We start from the raw sequence: 16,447 nt of genomic DNA on the forward strand, positions 1-16,447 counted from the left end.
GTTATGTGACAAAACGTTCACGTTGGTGAAAAGGTGGTAAATTAGAGAATAGTGCACGACCATTACAGTACTGTACTCCAATGGATTTTGCCAATTGCCGAAATTAGTTTTGTTTCCTTCAGTAGTGTTTTTGGCTAAAAAAAATGTGTACGTATGCATCACTGCCAACGGTATATTTTACGAAGTAAATCAATTAGCCGAGCACGAAGCTAATATTGTGAACATTATTTGAATCCGTTGCGTTGGCAGTGGTGCACAAAACAAAAAAAACATTCATCAATCACATTGTGTAGCCTTTTAAATAATCAAATACAAATAGGCGACGTTTCAGGCAATATCCCTTCATAATACCGTGCTTTCGTGCATTTGAACGTTCATCGTTGCATTCAACTCTCTGCGAAACTTTACCCCTGTCAATTCCAAACATGTACGGCATTTACACTAAACATGGGGAATATCTTTAAAAGTTGTATAATATGTAGATGCCACTGGTTTTCCATGTTCTGCAGATGTAGATACCACTAGTTATTCATGTTCTGCAGATGTAGATGCCACTGGTTCTTCATGTTCTGCTGATGTAGATGCCACTAGTTCTTCATGTTCTGCAGATGTAGATGCCACCATCACCATCTATTGCGCAGCGGTTGAACTTACGACTCTCGATCTTAACAGGGCAACTGGACAGGAAACCAGGTTTGTGCGTATCTCAGTTCGTAAGTCGAATGTTCGTAAGCGGAGGAGTCCCTGTTTCCGAGTGTGCGCACAACACCGCACGCTCCTCCGGAGCACGTGACTTTGGCGCGCGCTCTCGTTGCGTACCGAACACGTGCGCGCAAGCGCGCGCCGCGGCGGGAATGAGCGAAGCGGCGATTGGCTGGAGCGTCGTTTCCCCCCCCGCCACCTCGTCCCCCCTTTGTTCAACGCCGCGCGTCTATTGGCTGCAACCTTTTTTGCGCATCGCGGTGAAATGGGAAGAAGCCCCGCCCACTCCACCCCAACCCCGCCCACTCCACCCCAACCCCCACCCTACCCATTTCGGGGCAAACCGTTGAAAGTGAGAGCGCGTCACACGGGTATCTAATTCTCGACGCCATCTTGCTCGGGGTGTGTGTGAGTGAAAAAAATGAGATTCCATACGCGCGCGTGTCGCCGCTCGATGACGCAACCCCCGCCCAATGCTAATGAATGGACAAGCCACTTGACCAACATGGCCGCGCGATGCTTCGTCTCCATCGTCGAGGCGCCGGCCCGGGCCCCCACCCCCCCCCCCCCCCCCACAGCTCTTGAGCACCGGCGTCTGGAACGTTCCTCTTGTGAACGCGCCTCGCTCGTCCTCAATCCGCCGTCATCCGCGCCCGCCGAGCCCCGCGACACGCGCCGACCGAAGCCGCTCGCACCTGCCTCGTCCTTGCCCTCGAGTTGGAAGCAAAATGCCCGAGAAATCCGCGTCCGTTCGAGGCAGCGGAGGGAAGATGGGAGGCGCCTACCAAGACCGCGAAAAGCCGGCCATGATCCGCTCCAGCAACATCTGCGCCGCCAAAGGTGCCAGTGCTTGCTGCTGAGTTGTTTGCGTGCCATTTGGTCTCGCAAGCCGCATGGTTTAATGACGAGAACACGGCTAATGATGTCGCATTAACTCGTTACGTCGTGGTGAATGTTTGGCAGGAGACTTCACGCGTGCTCATTGACAACCCGCAGCTTCCATTCATTCGCTGTTGTGCCCATCCCAGTCAACGGTGGCTTCGTGGGCAATGTGCGTTTTAATTTTTTTAACGAAAGATTGAGGGAAATTTTAACAAATTTGTAACAATCTAAATGTGTGGACCATGCTGGTTATGCCACCTTGGCGTGAGATTTGTTAGACGTCAGGACGCAGCTCAGCGGCGTCGGTGCAGCTGTCCAATGTCAGATACATTGACACGTTAAGGGCGAGGCCACAAGTCTGATATGGAAACACGCAAAACAAAGGCTCCGTTCTTGCAGTCCCATTAGATTGGATTAGAGCCACCCACCCGTTATGGGAGAGAGGGTGATAGTTGATCATACTTCACCGTATATGGAAAGTAATTTTGAAAAGACACTCCTACCTTGAGCATTGAGAAACAATCCTTTCGTTTCCAATTCTAAAATGGGGCCTCGTCAATGTACCGGTGTATGTAGTTGAAGACATGGATTTGCTTAATGAACCCCAATACGATTATTCTCAAGTCGAGGTGGATACAGCAAGGATTAATGTCCAGTATATGGGCGTTTAAGTCAACGTTGCCTGTGTAATAAACATACGATGCAGCGTTAAATGCACCCGTGTGACGGGAGTCACGGTCATGTTTTCATGAAAATGTGAGTATGTAGTGATACCAGACGAGTAAAGTGAATGCTGTAATGCGTCCTTGTTTTTAAAATTCATGGTCAAAATTGGTTTGAACTCGGGACCAAGAGCTTTAGGGCCTGTCTAAAAGTAGCAATTTTTCAGGCTGTATTTTTCTTTAATAGCTCCAGTTAAAGCTACAATCATCAGCTCACTAAATGTACAATCATTGTTTTTATTTGTGAAATGCCTTTATAACATTCCCAACCCTACTACACATTTGGCGTATTGTACACGACATGGGTGTTTTTTTACGTCCAAGTACAGAGGTCAAGTGTCAACTCAAATATACACGGGTTCGGTCCAAATAAGGCAGGCAATTCTTAAGTAGATGAAAGGGAAAGTGACATTACATTCTTAATTTGGAGCTTAATTTATTATTCTTAATTTATTATTTTCTCTTTATACGTGACTTTACCGAAAGAACCAAAGAGTGACATTCCTACCCAACGTGTAGCGTATTCGTTAACCTGGAGGAAAGCTGCAATGCTTTACGTTGTCAGCTGAAACCCAAAAGCTTTGGGTGTTTGTCGCTAGGGTTACGTTTTCAGGGGCGTCACAAAGTAGATGTGTTGTACGCGTCAAATGCGCGCTTAGACCGTTGTCGTGAAGGTGTATAATTTGTGTTTGTTTTCAACGTCCTATTTCGGAGGACCTCATTATGTTTGAACTCTCACGGACACGTGGCCGTAGTCATCCGTGAATAAATATATACTGCGCTGTGCTTAGTGTTTCCTCCCGCCCCTCATTGGACATTGCACACATTTTTATATGAACCAAAATCCTCATTCGACGTTTGCCATCATCAGAGATTTGAAATCTCTTTTAGCGAGACGGATTTCTAAATTAACTTTGGTGTTCACATCGGACAAATAATACACAACTGCGACAGTTATTACTTAAATGCACCCCCCCCCATGTAAAAACGTGAAATTTTGTCTCATTCCTTAATTTACAACCACTTTGGACACGGTTTATTAAGTGCAGGCTTGCATTCCTGTCTCTATCGACCTGGCATATTAAGCTGATGGCCAAAGCGTCTCCCTTTTTTGGATATGTAATTGCCCCAATGTGGTACTCCTTTTAATGACCTTTGAGGAATTAAGTTGACCCCTCAATTGTGAATCAAACACTAATCATAGTAGCACCCAGCTGATAAGCTGCTAAATGATTAGTTGTTACACTTAGCTGAGTAATGTTTGATATCAAGTTTTCTGTACTATAGACTTGTCAACTTGCACCTGTTCAAGTCTAGGCTCAAGACCTTTTCTCCTGGGCCTATCTCTAATACAGATGTGCCTACATTCTGTCCAATGTTTTGAATTTCATTCTCATTTAGATGCTATATAAATCAGTATTGTGTGAAAGTTGAGGTTTTTCTCCGTGCGAGGACTCAAGTCTCTTGTGTGTGTTGCTTCACAGCGATTGCCGATGCAATCCGAACAAGCCTCGGACCCAAAGGCATGGACAAAATGGTATGAGAGGCAACCCTAACGTAAATTGCGGTTTCATAATTAACTTTTGTCTCATGAAGTTCACAAGACTCAATGGCAATGTTATGAAAGTATAATACTATTAATAATCTTGCACCACGTATACAATAGCTTTAAATGCAGTTATATGCTTGTCATTAATACCACAACTGTAATTGGTGATCAGATCCAGGACGGTAAAGGTGACGTCACAATTACCAACGATGGAGCCACCATTCTTAAGCAGATGCAAGTGACGCACCCTGCAGCAAAAATGGTGAGTGTCTTTCGTGTTAAAATGGTTTAAACTATGAACTTTATGTTCACTAACACTTGCATTTGAGCAGGTTCTACAGGAAGAACTATGCCGTTGTAGATTCTTGGACCGGTTTGCTTGTTGTAGTTTTCTTACAAAGGATGACTTATTCCATTACTGGTTGTGTCCTTGTAGCTGGTGGAGCTCTCCAAAGCCCAGGACATTGAGGCAGGAGATGGCACAACTTCTGTTGTGGTCATTGCTGGAGCTCTGCTGGATGCCAGTGCAAAACTGCTGCAAAAAGGTATTTTGCACGTTTTAAACAGTTTTGAAATCTTCCATTAAAGATGAGGTGAGTTGCACACTTTTTTTTAATTACCACTTATGTGATCTATGCAGGAATCCACCCAACAATCATCTCCGAGTCATTCCAGAAGGCCCTGGAGAAGGCTCAGGAGGTTTTGGAGTCAATGTCCTTGCCTCTGGAGCTGTCTGATAGACAGTCCCTCCTCAACAGTGCGACCACAGCTCTCAACTCAAAGGTGGGTCTTCACCTTTGGTTATCTGATAGGCCAAGTGCGAAGCCTGCCAAGTACATTTTTTTAACATAACTATCCGCAACCGTGTTTGTCTTTACACCACGTTGAGCCCCACCATCAAAGACCTAAAAAATTACAGCAGTTTACATTTAATGGGCTGCTGTATACACTTGGTTAATTGGGTTGCTGGAGAGTGGGATGGGTGTAATCTGAAATATCGGTAAGCGCAGCAGGTGTTTTCAGTGTTTATTTTATTACCCGTTCAGGTAGTGTCCCAGTACGCCAGCTTGCTGGCACCGATGAGCGTGGATGCCGTTATGAAAGTGATCGATCCAGCCACGGCCACCAGCGTTGACCTCAATGACATCAAGCTCATCAGGAAACTCGGGTAAGAACCTAGCTGTTTGTGCAGTCTTGTATATTTGCTTATTTCAGCGTGGTTCACTGAATCGGTATGAACCTATTTTTCTGTTTGTGTTCATTGCCTTTGTATGTTTTTCAGGGGGACCATCGACGACTGTGAGCTCGTGGAGGGCCTGGTTCTCACGCAAAGAATCTCCAACAGTGGGATCATTCGAGTGGAGAAGGCGAAAATTGGCCTCATCCAGTTCTGCCTGTCCCCACCCAAGACTGATGTAATTAAATTATATATACAATTGGTCTTTTTTACATCTAGTTTTATCATGGAAAGTCCAGTTTTACAATGGGGAGTCCAGTTTTAAACATTGAAGTTGGTTGTGGCCGTTTTACAGATGGAGAACCAAATCGTGCTTTCGGATTACACCCAAATGGACCGTGTTTTGCGTGAGGAGCGCACCTACACCCTCAACCTGGTCAAGCAGATTAAGAAGGCGGGCTGCAATGTGCTGCTGATCCAAAAATCTATTCTGAGGTGAGCTGGGCTGAGAGCATCACTGCATTATTTTACTGTGGAGCTGAAAGACTTTACATTGTGTCAAAGAGAAGTAACATGAATATTTGCTTGGAGCTGCTTGAAATTTGCCATCACTCACCAGAATGGATTTGCTAATCGCAGCACTTTTTTGCGATTTTATTCAGAGATGCTCTGAGTGACCTGGCACTACACTTTCTCAACAAGATGAAAATAATGGTGGTGAAGGACATTGAGAGAGAGGACATAGAGTTCATTTGCAAAGTGAGTAAAGGTTGAAAATAATGTTTTCCATTGATTGTGTATTGATATTAAAATGCGATGTGTTAACACTTATTATTGCATTTCCCCTAGACAATTGGTACCAAGCCCATTGCTAGTGTGGATCACTTCACTGCTGAGATGCTGGCATCTGCTGAGCTTGTGGAGGAGGTCAGTGTGGGCAGCAGCAAGGTGGTCAAGGTACGTGTGCAAATTCAAAATTCAGCAAAATTATTTCATCATCTCTACAGCACCCCATACCTTATTTTCTGCTCAAATAACGTAATAAATTACCCTTCCGCATTCTTGAGAATCGGACATTACCAACCAATGTGTCTTTCTGCAGGTTACAGGGTGTGCGAACCCGGGCAAGACGATGAGCATCCTGGTCCGTGGCTCCAACAAGCTGGTGCTAGAGGAGGCAGAGCGCTCTCTCCACGATGCCCTCTGTGTCATCCGTTGCCTGGTCAAGAAGAGGTGCGGAAGTGTAGTGCACCGCACACAAGCCGCCACCCTTGCTGTAAGCATGTGTTAACGCTACATGCTGGTTGTGAAGGGAACGTGAAGCTGAGTTCTGCCTCCCCGTCAATCCTCCCTGTGTGGTGATCACAGGGCCCTGATTGCTGGAGGCGGAGCCCCCGAGATCGAGCTGTCACTGCGCCTGACGGAGTACGCGCGCACGCTCAGCAGTATGGAGGCGTATTGCGTGCGTGCCTATGGCGAGGCCATGGAGGTCATCCCCTACACGCTGGCTGAGAACGCAGGCCTCAACCCCATCAGCACGGTCACAGAGCTGAGGAACCGCCATGCCCAGGGCGAGAAGACTGCTGGCATCAATGTCAGAAAGGTCAGTGGCATGCTGTTGACCACACAAGCATGTTGTGCCATGTTAAGTAGATTTTTTGTTGTTCCTGATTGTCTAAAGGGTCAAGGGTGTATCGCATATATTGTTGGGATACCAATTCAGTGCAACTATGAAACAGCTTCACAGCTAAATGACCTGTCAATATACTGCACATATATCCACATGGTGTATTTTGATAGTGTTCAAAGACCATGGTCTCGTCAAATAGAATACTGATGAATTATCGTTGGTCATGTAAGTTTGAATTTACTTTAACTGCTGATCAGTTCATTTCCACTGAAGTCCATTTGTTTGTGATGGCAACTAGGGTGGTATCTCCAACATCCTGGAGGAGCTCGTGGTGCAGCCCCTCTTGGTGTCCCTCAGTGCAGTCTCCCTGTCCACCGAGACGGTCCGCAGCATTCTCAAGATCGACGACATAGTAAGGCACTCCGAACCACGAACTCAGGCCTGACTTACACTGGTCTACTGCATTTGAGTGCATATTTATGAATGCATCTGAAATTGTTTGTGCTCCTGTGAAATACTTGTATGATCACACATTGAAGACCGATGGGACCCATGCATAATCTAAACCAGTGGTTTTCAGATTTTTTGGTGTGGCAGCCCCCAATCAAGACTAGTCCCGAGACCCCAATACCTAAGTGTAATTGATAAAAAAAATTACTTGTGCGTTGCTGCTTAATATCCCAATTAGTGCACAAAATTGCAGAGATCACCTGGTCATGTAGTGAGTGTTTAATATGCTTTTATTGTATCTTTTTCAGGTGAACGCCAAGTAAACATCTACATTTAAACATGGTGAACACGACATGGCAGGAACAAAGTAGCTTCCACATTGCGTAGAAAACAAATATTTTATTTGGCTGCAATAGCCAAATTGTTTGAAATGATCACATCGTCTTGTCTTTTTATTAAAAGAAACAAGTGTCACATTACACTGTTGAGCACTGAATAAAAGCTGAGATTACTGAAGTTGCAGCTGTCCTGTGCAAATTCCATGACTTGCTTCTCACCTGCTATTGGTTGGCATGTGCCATGATCTGGGTCTGTCAAGAGAAATGTACAATGAGGTTTTGTTAATCCAGTGCACATTTAAATTGAAGCACAATAACTTTGTTCACTTCAGATTGGAGTATTACCAACACCAATTAAGGGCAGATTCCCAAGTGGGGTATGATTTGCTTCCCTTGCTTATTGTGGCATTCGAGGATTGCAATTATTAAATTATTTGTATCTTGTAAGGATAACAACTCAATGGCCACGTGTACGCACATGACATACAGCCAAACAATTTCAAACATCAATTCTTACACTATCTATGCATGTTTAATAAGCTTAATGCCATGAGTTGATGCATTGTGGCACCCTTTAAAAGTCGCATTATCTGGTATAGTTGCTGGGGATGACACGCACCTTGAGAAAAGGCAGTGCATTGGTGGCCTGAAGACCCAGACTGCGGAGCAGAACCACAGGCCCGAGTGTGGTGGAGTATAGTCGCTTGAGGCCGTCAATGGCCAGCATGGTGGGCAGGTTTTGCCTTTGCTGGGTTGTCTCGTACTTGCTCAGGTGTTGCAGAGAGCCTGAAGAGAAAGAGAGTAATCTACAATCCAACTTTAATTTTAAAATCATTCTGCCACTTCCATTTGAATTGCACACTGAACATGCTAGAATGCGCTTTCAAAAGCCAGTGTTTATCCCTACAAGTATGATAAATGCAAACAAGTTAACATTTGCATGCTGCCATAAATGGTAGTACTTTATTTATGCTAATGTACCTTGCCTGAAAAGTAGCCAGTTTACAAAATCTGGTATAGAACTGTTTCAGAGCTGTTGCTGGTGGATGATGGTAAACAATATACAGGCGTTTCTGGGAACCTTCAAAAATTGGATCGTCGTTAATCCCATAGATGGTAGAAATGGTACAAATATCACTTGTTGATTTTATCAGCCATATTTAACAGTTTAACCAGTAAAAATCCACGAAAATACTTGAACAAAAGCCCAATTCCCAGTCACGTCGGAAACCACTGTTCAAGTGTTCCGAATCTTGTCCAAAGATGCAGCGTAAATAAGTTTCTACATTGGAAATCGATCCATGGTGGCATATAAACAAATGTGGATCGTAAATTGGACCATCGCAAACCGGGGACTGCCTGTACTTACAGAAAACGCCTATAGTTTCAATACAAAGGGGTAGTCCTGTGAAACCCGCATGTTAGAGCAGGGCTTTGCTGGCTCACCCAAGTCGCTGCCATCGTATGCGGCTTGGCTTAGCACATCGCGCAGGCAAGCAACATCTCCAAAGCCAAGGTTGACCCCCTGACCCGCCAGTGGGTGAACGCGGTGTGCTGCATCACTGTTGCAAATAAAGCAGAGGTTTTAAAGAAACCCACATGGTCATTAATCGTGAAAGGAAAGCGGTTGATTTGAAATTTGCTTCATGACATCCATACACAAAACATTTCGTACATGTTTAAAATAATATTTCCCCAGCGCTTTGATAAATTGCTGTGATGCAAGATCACAAAGACAAGAAATTAATGTGTGCATAGTAAAAGTTCCTGAGAACGTGAGCCCTCAGAAGAGCAGGCCACCTTACCCGATGAGGGCGAGGCGAGGTCTGACATAGTTTGTGGCATGGCCCAGTCCCAGTGGGAAGGACGCCCGGCTGGCTGGGTCCACACCCGACACGCTGGGAGGCAGCTGACGAACTGAGGTCCCCCAAGGCAGAAGTACCGTGAGCAGGGAGCGGAACACGGAATTTGCCGTGTCCACAAGTTCAGAGCGATTATTCTCGCTCCACTGACTCAGGGAAAGGGGGGGAAAAAAAAAGGGATTTTAAGCACGACTTGAAAATGGTGTAGTAAAATTCGAGGAACAGCTATGCAAGTGCAGAAATCCATTCTCAGCAGTAGTGCAAAAAGCATTGCCTGAAAACTTAACAAAAGTGGTTTATGAGGATAAATTAATTTAACAAAAAGACTTGCACCGTTTACTTATCAATGAAAGCGTGGAATAAAATCAGACATTAATAGCTGCAGCGACTATAAGCATAAAGCACTTATTACACCATAAAGTACTTAAATTGCTTTGCAGACTGGACATCAAATATGCAGCCTCGGTTAGCCGCATCAAGACGTGAATAATGCTGAGCTCTACAAAATAGATGCCAGAACTTTTTAATGTGCAAAGTCTCATAGCAATTAAATATTTCCATCACTCGAAGCTTCGCAATCTTTAAGGCCTGCTTTATAAAAGATGGAGGCTCTCATTAGTCTATTTTAGTTTAATAATGCAATGATTAACCATTAATTTTTCTTGATTTTTTTACACGCACATGCTGTTTCCCCATCTGCATTGTGTGACTTTGCAGAAAATGACCTGCTTAGTTTCCCAAACAGGCTTCCTCTCGGCAAACCATATGTGATGTCAAGGCTGTAAAGCAGCTGTGCTGCCTGGTATTTAAGGGGCTTAAAGGTGTTACAATTTGCATGGCACTTGCATTTCCTCTGCTCACAAAGGCGGAGTTGACAGCGTCGACAAATTCCTCGTGGCCTGCAGCGAGAAGCTCCTTTGCGTGTTCATGTGACGTGGACCACACGAGAGAGCTCAGCCGCTCACTCAGCTGAGACACAAAATGACGGGGTTACCGGATTGACTTAACATCTTTCGCTGCAGTCTTAAAATTGATCTGGACATCCTTTTAATATTAAAACGTTGACATGCATTTATATTTACCGGCAGCATCGCGATGGGGCCTGTGGGCAGGAACCTCTGCCAAGCAACGTTGTTTTCCGTTGGCTAAAAAAAGACAATATAATATTCAAGCATCTGATGAATGTTAAATCCGTTTAAAAACAATGTGAAATACATATAAACGGTTACACTCACATTTATTTTTATTACAGTCCACACTGTTACATTTCAACTTAGTTTTTCTGTGCCTTTATACAATTTTACAAGACATTACCGCAATTTAATCCTGATATTTATTTGTGCATAGCAACACTTTGGCATACAATCTTATTCCATAGAGTATAATACACCACTAGTTATTTCTTATAATGCACCTCTGAAAGCTGAAGAGTGGCCACAACGGCTGACTGGTCATAATTCCACCGCACTGTGTGGATGCCAGCCGACTCCCTTGCCATCGAGTTGGGCCCATCTGCACCGATCTGCACCATTCTCAGGCAAACAAACCAAAACAACAAATGCTCACCTAGCTAAATGAAGGTATGCAAGTTGGTTGAGCGATAGCCCAGCACACATTCAATGGCGTGGATAGGGAGGGACTCACCACAAGTTTTGTCCGCAGGATGCGTCCATCCGCCAGTGTTACGCGTACCCACGAGCACCTAGATGCCTCCTCGTTCTTTTCGATTAGCTCGGGCCCTTCTTCGGCCTCCTGTCGCTTCTCAGGAGCCATGACGGCCAACGAGTCGGGCCACTCGTACTTCACCACCCGAGTCTTGTAGAGAACGCTGACATGATCTACCACACACCACCAAGCACAGCTCTATACAATCACCATCATCCATATGATCCTTGTGGCGGTACCCCGAGGTACCAAATAATACAACATGGCTGAGGCAATTAAATATTTTATTTCTGGGACACTATTTTTTCCAGGGGTGTACTTAACTGCACGGCTGGGGTAACCAATCAATCCGAAATCAGTGCTGCTCTGCGATGTCGAAACGCCAAACATTATCAGAACAAAATCCGTTATCGAAAAATTCTACTTTGAATAGTGCATCGTGTACAGCTCGTCGAGATGAGTCGATTGTCGCATCACCGACCATCAACAGACTAAAAATTACTGCATCACGGACATTATGCGAGAGCCAGGGTACTATGGTACCCCGGAGTACCACCATAAGGTTCATATGTCCAGTGTTTCTTCCAAAAGTAATGACTTTCTAAGAGCATTTGCTACTGGCAAGCAGTGAGTGAATGAAAATGTTGGGACTAGGTTTTCCCCTTTTTTCTTGCAACAAAACAGCTGTGTTAAGATGTTAAAACACCAAACTGAAACCTTTTACAAGGAATCCTGTCTGCATTAACCACAATAGTTGTGGTCAGAATGCAAACAAAAAACATACTCTGATAATATATGCATTGTCTTTGAAACTGATTGGTCCACACCAGAGACAGCTTTCTTTTGAGCCCAGTCTCAAAATGGTGTTAGACCAGAGGACGCCAAAAGGTGTACAGCACAAAGACAATGCACTATCAGAGTAATGAGGGCTCGGGTGAGCATCTACATCATGGGACCTCCTTTGCCAGTACCAAAATATGAGAATAGGTTTTCCCCTTTTTTCTGGCAACAAAACAGGTGTTAAGATGTTAAAACACCAAACTGAAACCTTTTACAAGGAATCATGTCTGCATTAACCACAATACCAATCAGTTTCAAAGACAATGCATATATTATCAGAGTATGTTTTTTGTTTGCATTCTGACCACAAGTATTGTGGTTAATGCACACATGATTCCTTGTAAAAGGCTTCAGTTTGGTGTTTTAACATCTTAACACCTGTTTTGTTGCCAGAAAAAAGGGGGAAAACCTATTCTCATATTTTGCTACTGGCAAAGGAGGTCCCATGATGTAATGAAAATGTTGTTTTGCAATTTCCAGATTTGCAGCAATTATACTCATTTTGTGGGGGAAAGGCTGCGTACAATGCAAAAGAAATCCAACATATATATATATATACATACATAAATTGTCCCATATGGTCAACAAACGCAATGTAAACGGAGTCGTATTTAATTGTAAAAGCAAAGGATGTGGTTTCCATGGAGACAGCACCAGAAAGTGTCTCGAGTTGCCTTGTGAGAGCTGCCATCACCACATCGTTCTCCACCACATAGCCCATGTCCTCTACAAGGTCCTCTTTGTCGAATGTGATGAGGGCATCTGAGCAGGCATCCCAAACCTACCAGTGGAGGGAGGTTGAGGAAAAAGGAGATCTAAGGACAACCTGCATCATCAACATGACATCAATTAATTCGTGACCCAGCAAACGCTGAATATTTTTTTATATTAGCAAGTAATCTTGGAAGCGATTTATGATGGCTACTGCTAAATATAGTTTTGTTTATTTTTAAAGACAACTTCCAAATAACAGCTCCTGCTGTGAGCTCTTTAAATATACAATCATGTGTCACTGATTGTGAACATGTTAATGCACCTGTCCTTCAAAGCCCTGTGGCACTTACCTGCATTCGTTTAAACGCCTTGCTTCTCATGTCGCACACATGATCCCAGGCTCCCACATCTGCAAAGCGAAATGTGGTAAACAATATGTAACTTATACTCGAAAGACTCAACGAATGGGTTAGCAGACGTGTATTAATGCATGAAAACAGATTAAGCTCATGATACATGTGTAGTGAGTCCAACTGAGTCGCAGACGTTATCTTGGGAGCAACACTATTTATTTAACAACTTTACATTACATCACACAATCTACACTCGGGTATTGAATGCCCCTCTAACCACGCTACGGCAGAACTAGACACGGTTCAGATGGACGAGGTGTAACCGGTACATCCCTAGCTCCAATCAGCACCTCCAATTAGCACTGTTGAATACGTACGGTGTGAAAGAAGTTCTAAATACATACACATAGCTGCCTGGCTGTGGAAATGGCGGCGTGCGTCTCTTACGGTCAAGCAGCGTGATGGATCCTGGGCTGAGGGCGCTCACACGGTTGCTGTAGGTGGGAGGCAGGGTTCCAAATTGCTTGGGCTTTCCAGCTTCCAGGAGGAGAATCCGCTTGTCAGACAGCACCGGATCAGTGCCTGCCAGCGAGAGTTGGTGTTAAGATGTGTGGTATTGCATGTAACTTTTGTTAATTTTAAAGTGTTTTATTACTAAGACTAGTAGCCCACAAATCCTTTGGACGTGACCATCCGTATCTCCCTTCCCTCCAGCAAAACTTTTTCCAAATATAGTATAATAGTATGAGTGTATCTCACGCATTTGTGGGCAAAACACGGCCGGGGTGGGTAGGGTTGGGGGGAGGCTGGCTGGCTGCTTGAATCCAGCTCAACACTGTGGTGTGATGCGGGTGATGTCATCACGCAGATGTGCGAGTTGACATCACGACCGTGCACGCGCATTTGCGCGCCAGCCAGGCAGGAATCCACGCAGGAAGCAAGACAGCATTTTTTCTAATATAGTATGACGATAATTCTAGATTTGAAGCTTTCGTGACTGCAAGGATTCATATTCTTAGGTTTTTTCGGTAAAGTCACGTAGACGGAGGCTTGTGTTGCCTCCGAAACGTCGTGATTTTTATTTTATTTTTATTAATTTGAATTTGAATTTTTTTACCTACGTGACTTTACCGAAAAACCCTAAGAGTATGACGGCCACAATCAGACTACTGTGTCTTATCTTTACATTTCCATTTATGAAGGAGATGTTGATGTTCTGATTGAGTTGATTGTTACACCAGTGTCTTTGAAGAGGACTGTCTGAGCCAAGAGGTGCGATTTTTGGGTCTATAATTAGGTATTTATTCTGGATGCCCGCCGACTTGCAATTTATCTCAAATGCAATAATGGGGCGACCGTTATGGCGAATGAATTAATAATTCCGTTAACACATTAACATGGGTCATTATCAGCCCATGGAGCAATGAGCCCGCAGAGCCAGCGATCCATTGAAGTCCGGTGCAATGTTCATACAACACCACATTATGGTCCATTAAGATATTTTTGTAATGCTCATCCGTAAAAACGAAAAGCGTTATACTGCATATCTAAGCGTTTTATACCAAAGCCAGCAATCCCTAATTGACCTGCTGGTTGATGGCATACAATAACTTGATCGATACAGACATTTTACCTTAATCAAATATATTTACATTGCACACTGTCAGAGTTTTGCTGAGTGTGCAATGTAAGTCAGCGTGACCAAAGTGAAATCGCTTTAAAAATATTTGCATACCCGTCAACCCATACGGTTTAGCCGTAACCTTATACAGGGAAATGTAGTTTTCAGATCCATACGGCATACAGCCGTTTCAATACGGGCAACAACAAAAACATTGTCTATTTGTGTTTATCCCATGTGATGGAGGATGAACGTTGAGATGGAGGACACGGGGTGACCAATAAGGTCTGAATTGGTCTATAATAAGGTAAGCACTGATAAGTGTATAATAATAGGTGTTTACCCTTTCTGACAATAAAACAGGTGTTAAGATAATAATAGGGGTTTTCCCCTTTTTTCTGGCAACACAACTGAAACCTTTTTACAAGGAATCATGTGTGCATTAACCACAATATTTGTGGTCAAAATGCAAACAAAAAACACACTCTGATAATATATGCATTGTCCTTGAAACTGAATGGTCCACACCAGAGACGGCTTTCTTTTGAGCCTCGTCTCAATTGCTGCCAGACCAAATGAGGTCTAATGAGGTGTTAAGATATTATTGGTTATTACGGTAAAGTCACGTAGAAGAGAAATAATAAAAATAATACGAATAAAACAATAATTCTCATCGACGTTTCGATTGCAACACAAGCAATCATCATCAGGTGTGAAAACTACAGCAAGAAAATTGTCGTGAGAATTGTATAGTTGTATTTTTATTATTTTATTATTCCCCTTCTACGTGACTTTACCGAAAGAACCAAGAATATGAATCCCTGCAGTCACGAAAGCTTCAAATCGAGGTGTTAAGATGTTCAAACACCAAACAGAAACCTTGTGCAAGGAATCGTCTGCATGAACCACGCGTACCTGCGGCGAACATGCAAACAAATACATGCTCTGGCAACATATTGCATTGCCTCTTTGAGACGGATAAGGGGCTGACAGGTATGGATTTATATCGAGCAAAGCAACCGACCTCTGGCGCTTGCAGGCTGCATGCCATGCCCTCCTGAAGCCGGCGCGACCATCTTACCACGGGTGTGAGAGAAAGCCACTTGGGCCCAAAGTCAACTTCAACGCGTTGCAAAACCGCGTACCGTCATTAAAAAAACTCAAAGTGCATCAAATACACTCAAAACACACGCGGGCGTCGTTTCCCCGAAATCGCACCGCCAGTACATCATTGCAACCCCCCCCCCACCCCTACGCAAGTTGGCCGCAGAGCATCTGCCAACGAGGGGCCCACGCGCAATGCAGGTGGTGGCGGTCGCGACGCGTCGGACAACCAGGCCTCTCTCACCGAGCGCGCACGCCAGCGCCGTGCCCACCATGCCGCCGCCGGACACCACCACGTCGTAGTGCGGCTCCTCCTCCACCTGCTGCTGCTGCCCCCCGTGCCCCACGCCCCGGGCGGCGTGGTGGCACGGCCTGGCCGCCGCGTGCTGCCGCCCCGGGGCGCACAGAAGCCGCCGCAGAGTTCGCGTCCAGGCGCCGCGCAGCGCGCCCCGGCACAAGGGCACGCAGGCCGCCATGAGCACAGCTGCTGCGGTGGGGGGGGGGGGGGGGAGGTCGGAGAGCGCCCCCGGGTGGCGGATGCGTTCACCGGAGCACCCCTCACACCCCCCTCACACCCCCCCCTCACACCCCCCCCTCACACCCCCCCCCTCACACCCCCCCCTCACACCCCTCCCCTCACACCCCCCCCTCACACCCCCCCCCCTCACACCCCCCCCCTCACACCCCCCCTCACATCCCCCCCCCTCACATCCCCCCCCTCACATCCCCCCCCTCACACCCCCCCCTCACATCCCCCCCCTCACACCCCCCCCCTCACACCCCCCCTCACACCCCCCCCCATCCACACCCCCCCCATCCACCCCCCCCCACACCCCCC

General features: G+C 45.4%; 2 protein-coding genes across 3 annotated transcripts; one reads left to right on the forward strand and one right to left on the reverse strand.

The window, feature by feature from the left end:
* Positions 1-1,265: 1,265 nt before the first annotated feature.
* Positions 1,266-7,628, forward strand: CCT4 (chaperonin containing TCP1 subunit 4). Its single transcript, XM_061559247.1, has 14 exons — positions 1,266-1,542; positions 3,791-3,843; positions 4,028-4,117; positions 4,292-4,400; positions 4,496-4,638; positions 4,902-5,023; positions 5,138-5,270; positions 5,388-5,527; positions 5,695-5,791; positions 5,882-5,989; positions 6,135-6,265; positions 6,401-6,635; positions 6,961-7,074; positions 7,421-7,628. The coding sequence occupies exons 1-14, from the start codon at positions 1,431-1,433 to the stop codon at positions 7,433-7,435; spliced, it is 1,602 nt and encodes a 533-aa protein (XP_061415231.1). The 5' UTR covers positions 1,266-1,430; the 3' UTR covers positions 7,436-7,628.
* COQ6 (coenzyme Q6, monooxygenase) lies at positions 7,385-16,117 on the reverse strand. Of its 2 annotated transcripts, none has more exons than XM_061559249.1 (12): positions 15,854-16,117; positions 13,332-13,466; positions 12,882-12,940; positions 12,472-12,598; positions 10,957-11,150; positions 10,727-10,834; positions 10,395-10,457; positions 10,174-10,281; positions 9,256-9,458; positions 8,897-9,012; positions 8,070-8,236; positions 7,385-7,702 (listed from the first exon to the last, which is right to left on the reverse strand). In XM_061559249.1, the coding sequence occupies exons 1-12, from the start codon at positions 16,083-16,085 to the stop codon at positions 7,673-7,675; spliced, it is 1,542 nt and encodes a 513-aa protein (XP_061415233.1). In that variant the 5' UTR covers positions 16,086-16,117; the 3' UTR covers positions 7,385-7,672. The 2 variants fall into 2 exon arrangements, with proteins under 2 accessions (XP_061415233.1, XP_061415232.1); XM_061559248.1 differs by having other exon boundaries at positions 10,159-10,281.
* Between the last annotated feature and the right edge of the window lie 330 nt (positions 16,118-16,447).

This window comes from Lethenteron reissneri, chromosome 25 (assembly GCF_015708825.2).
Source record: "Lethenteron reissneri isolate LAM-NWPU_2019-01 chromosome 25, ASM1570882v1, whole genome shotgun sequence".
Taxonomy (NCBI): domain Eukaryota; kingdom Metazoa; phylum Chordata; class Hyperoartia; order Petromyzontiformes; family Petromyzontidae; genus Lethenteron; species Lethenteron reissneri.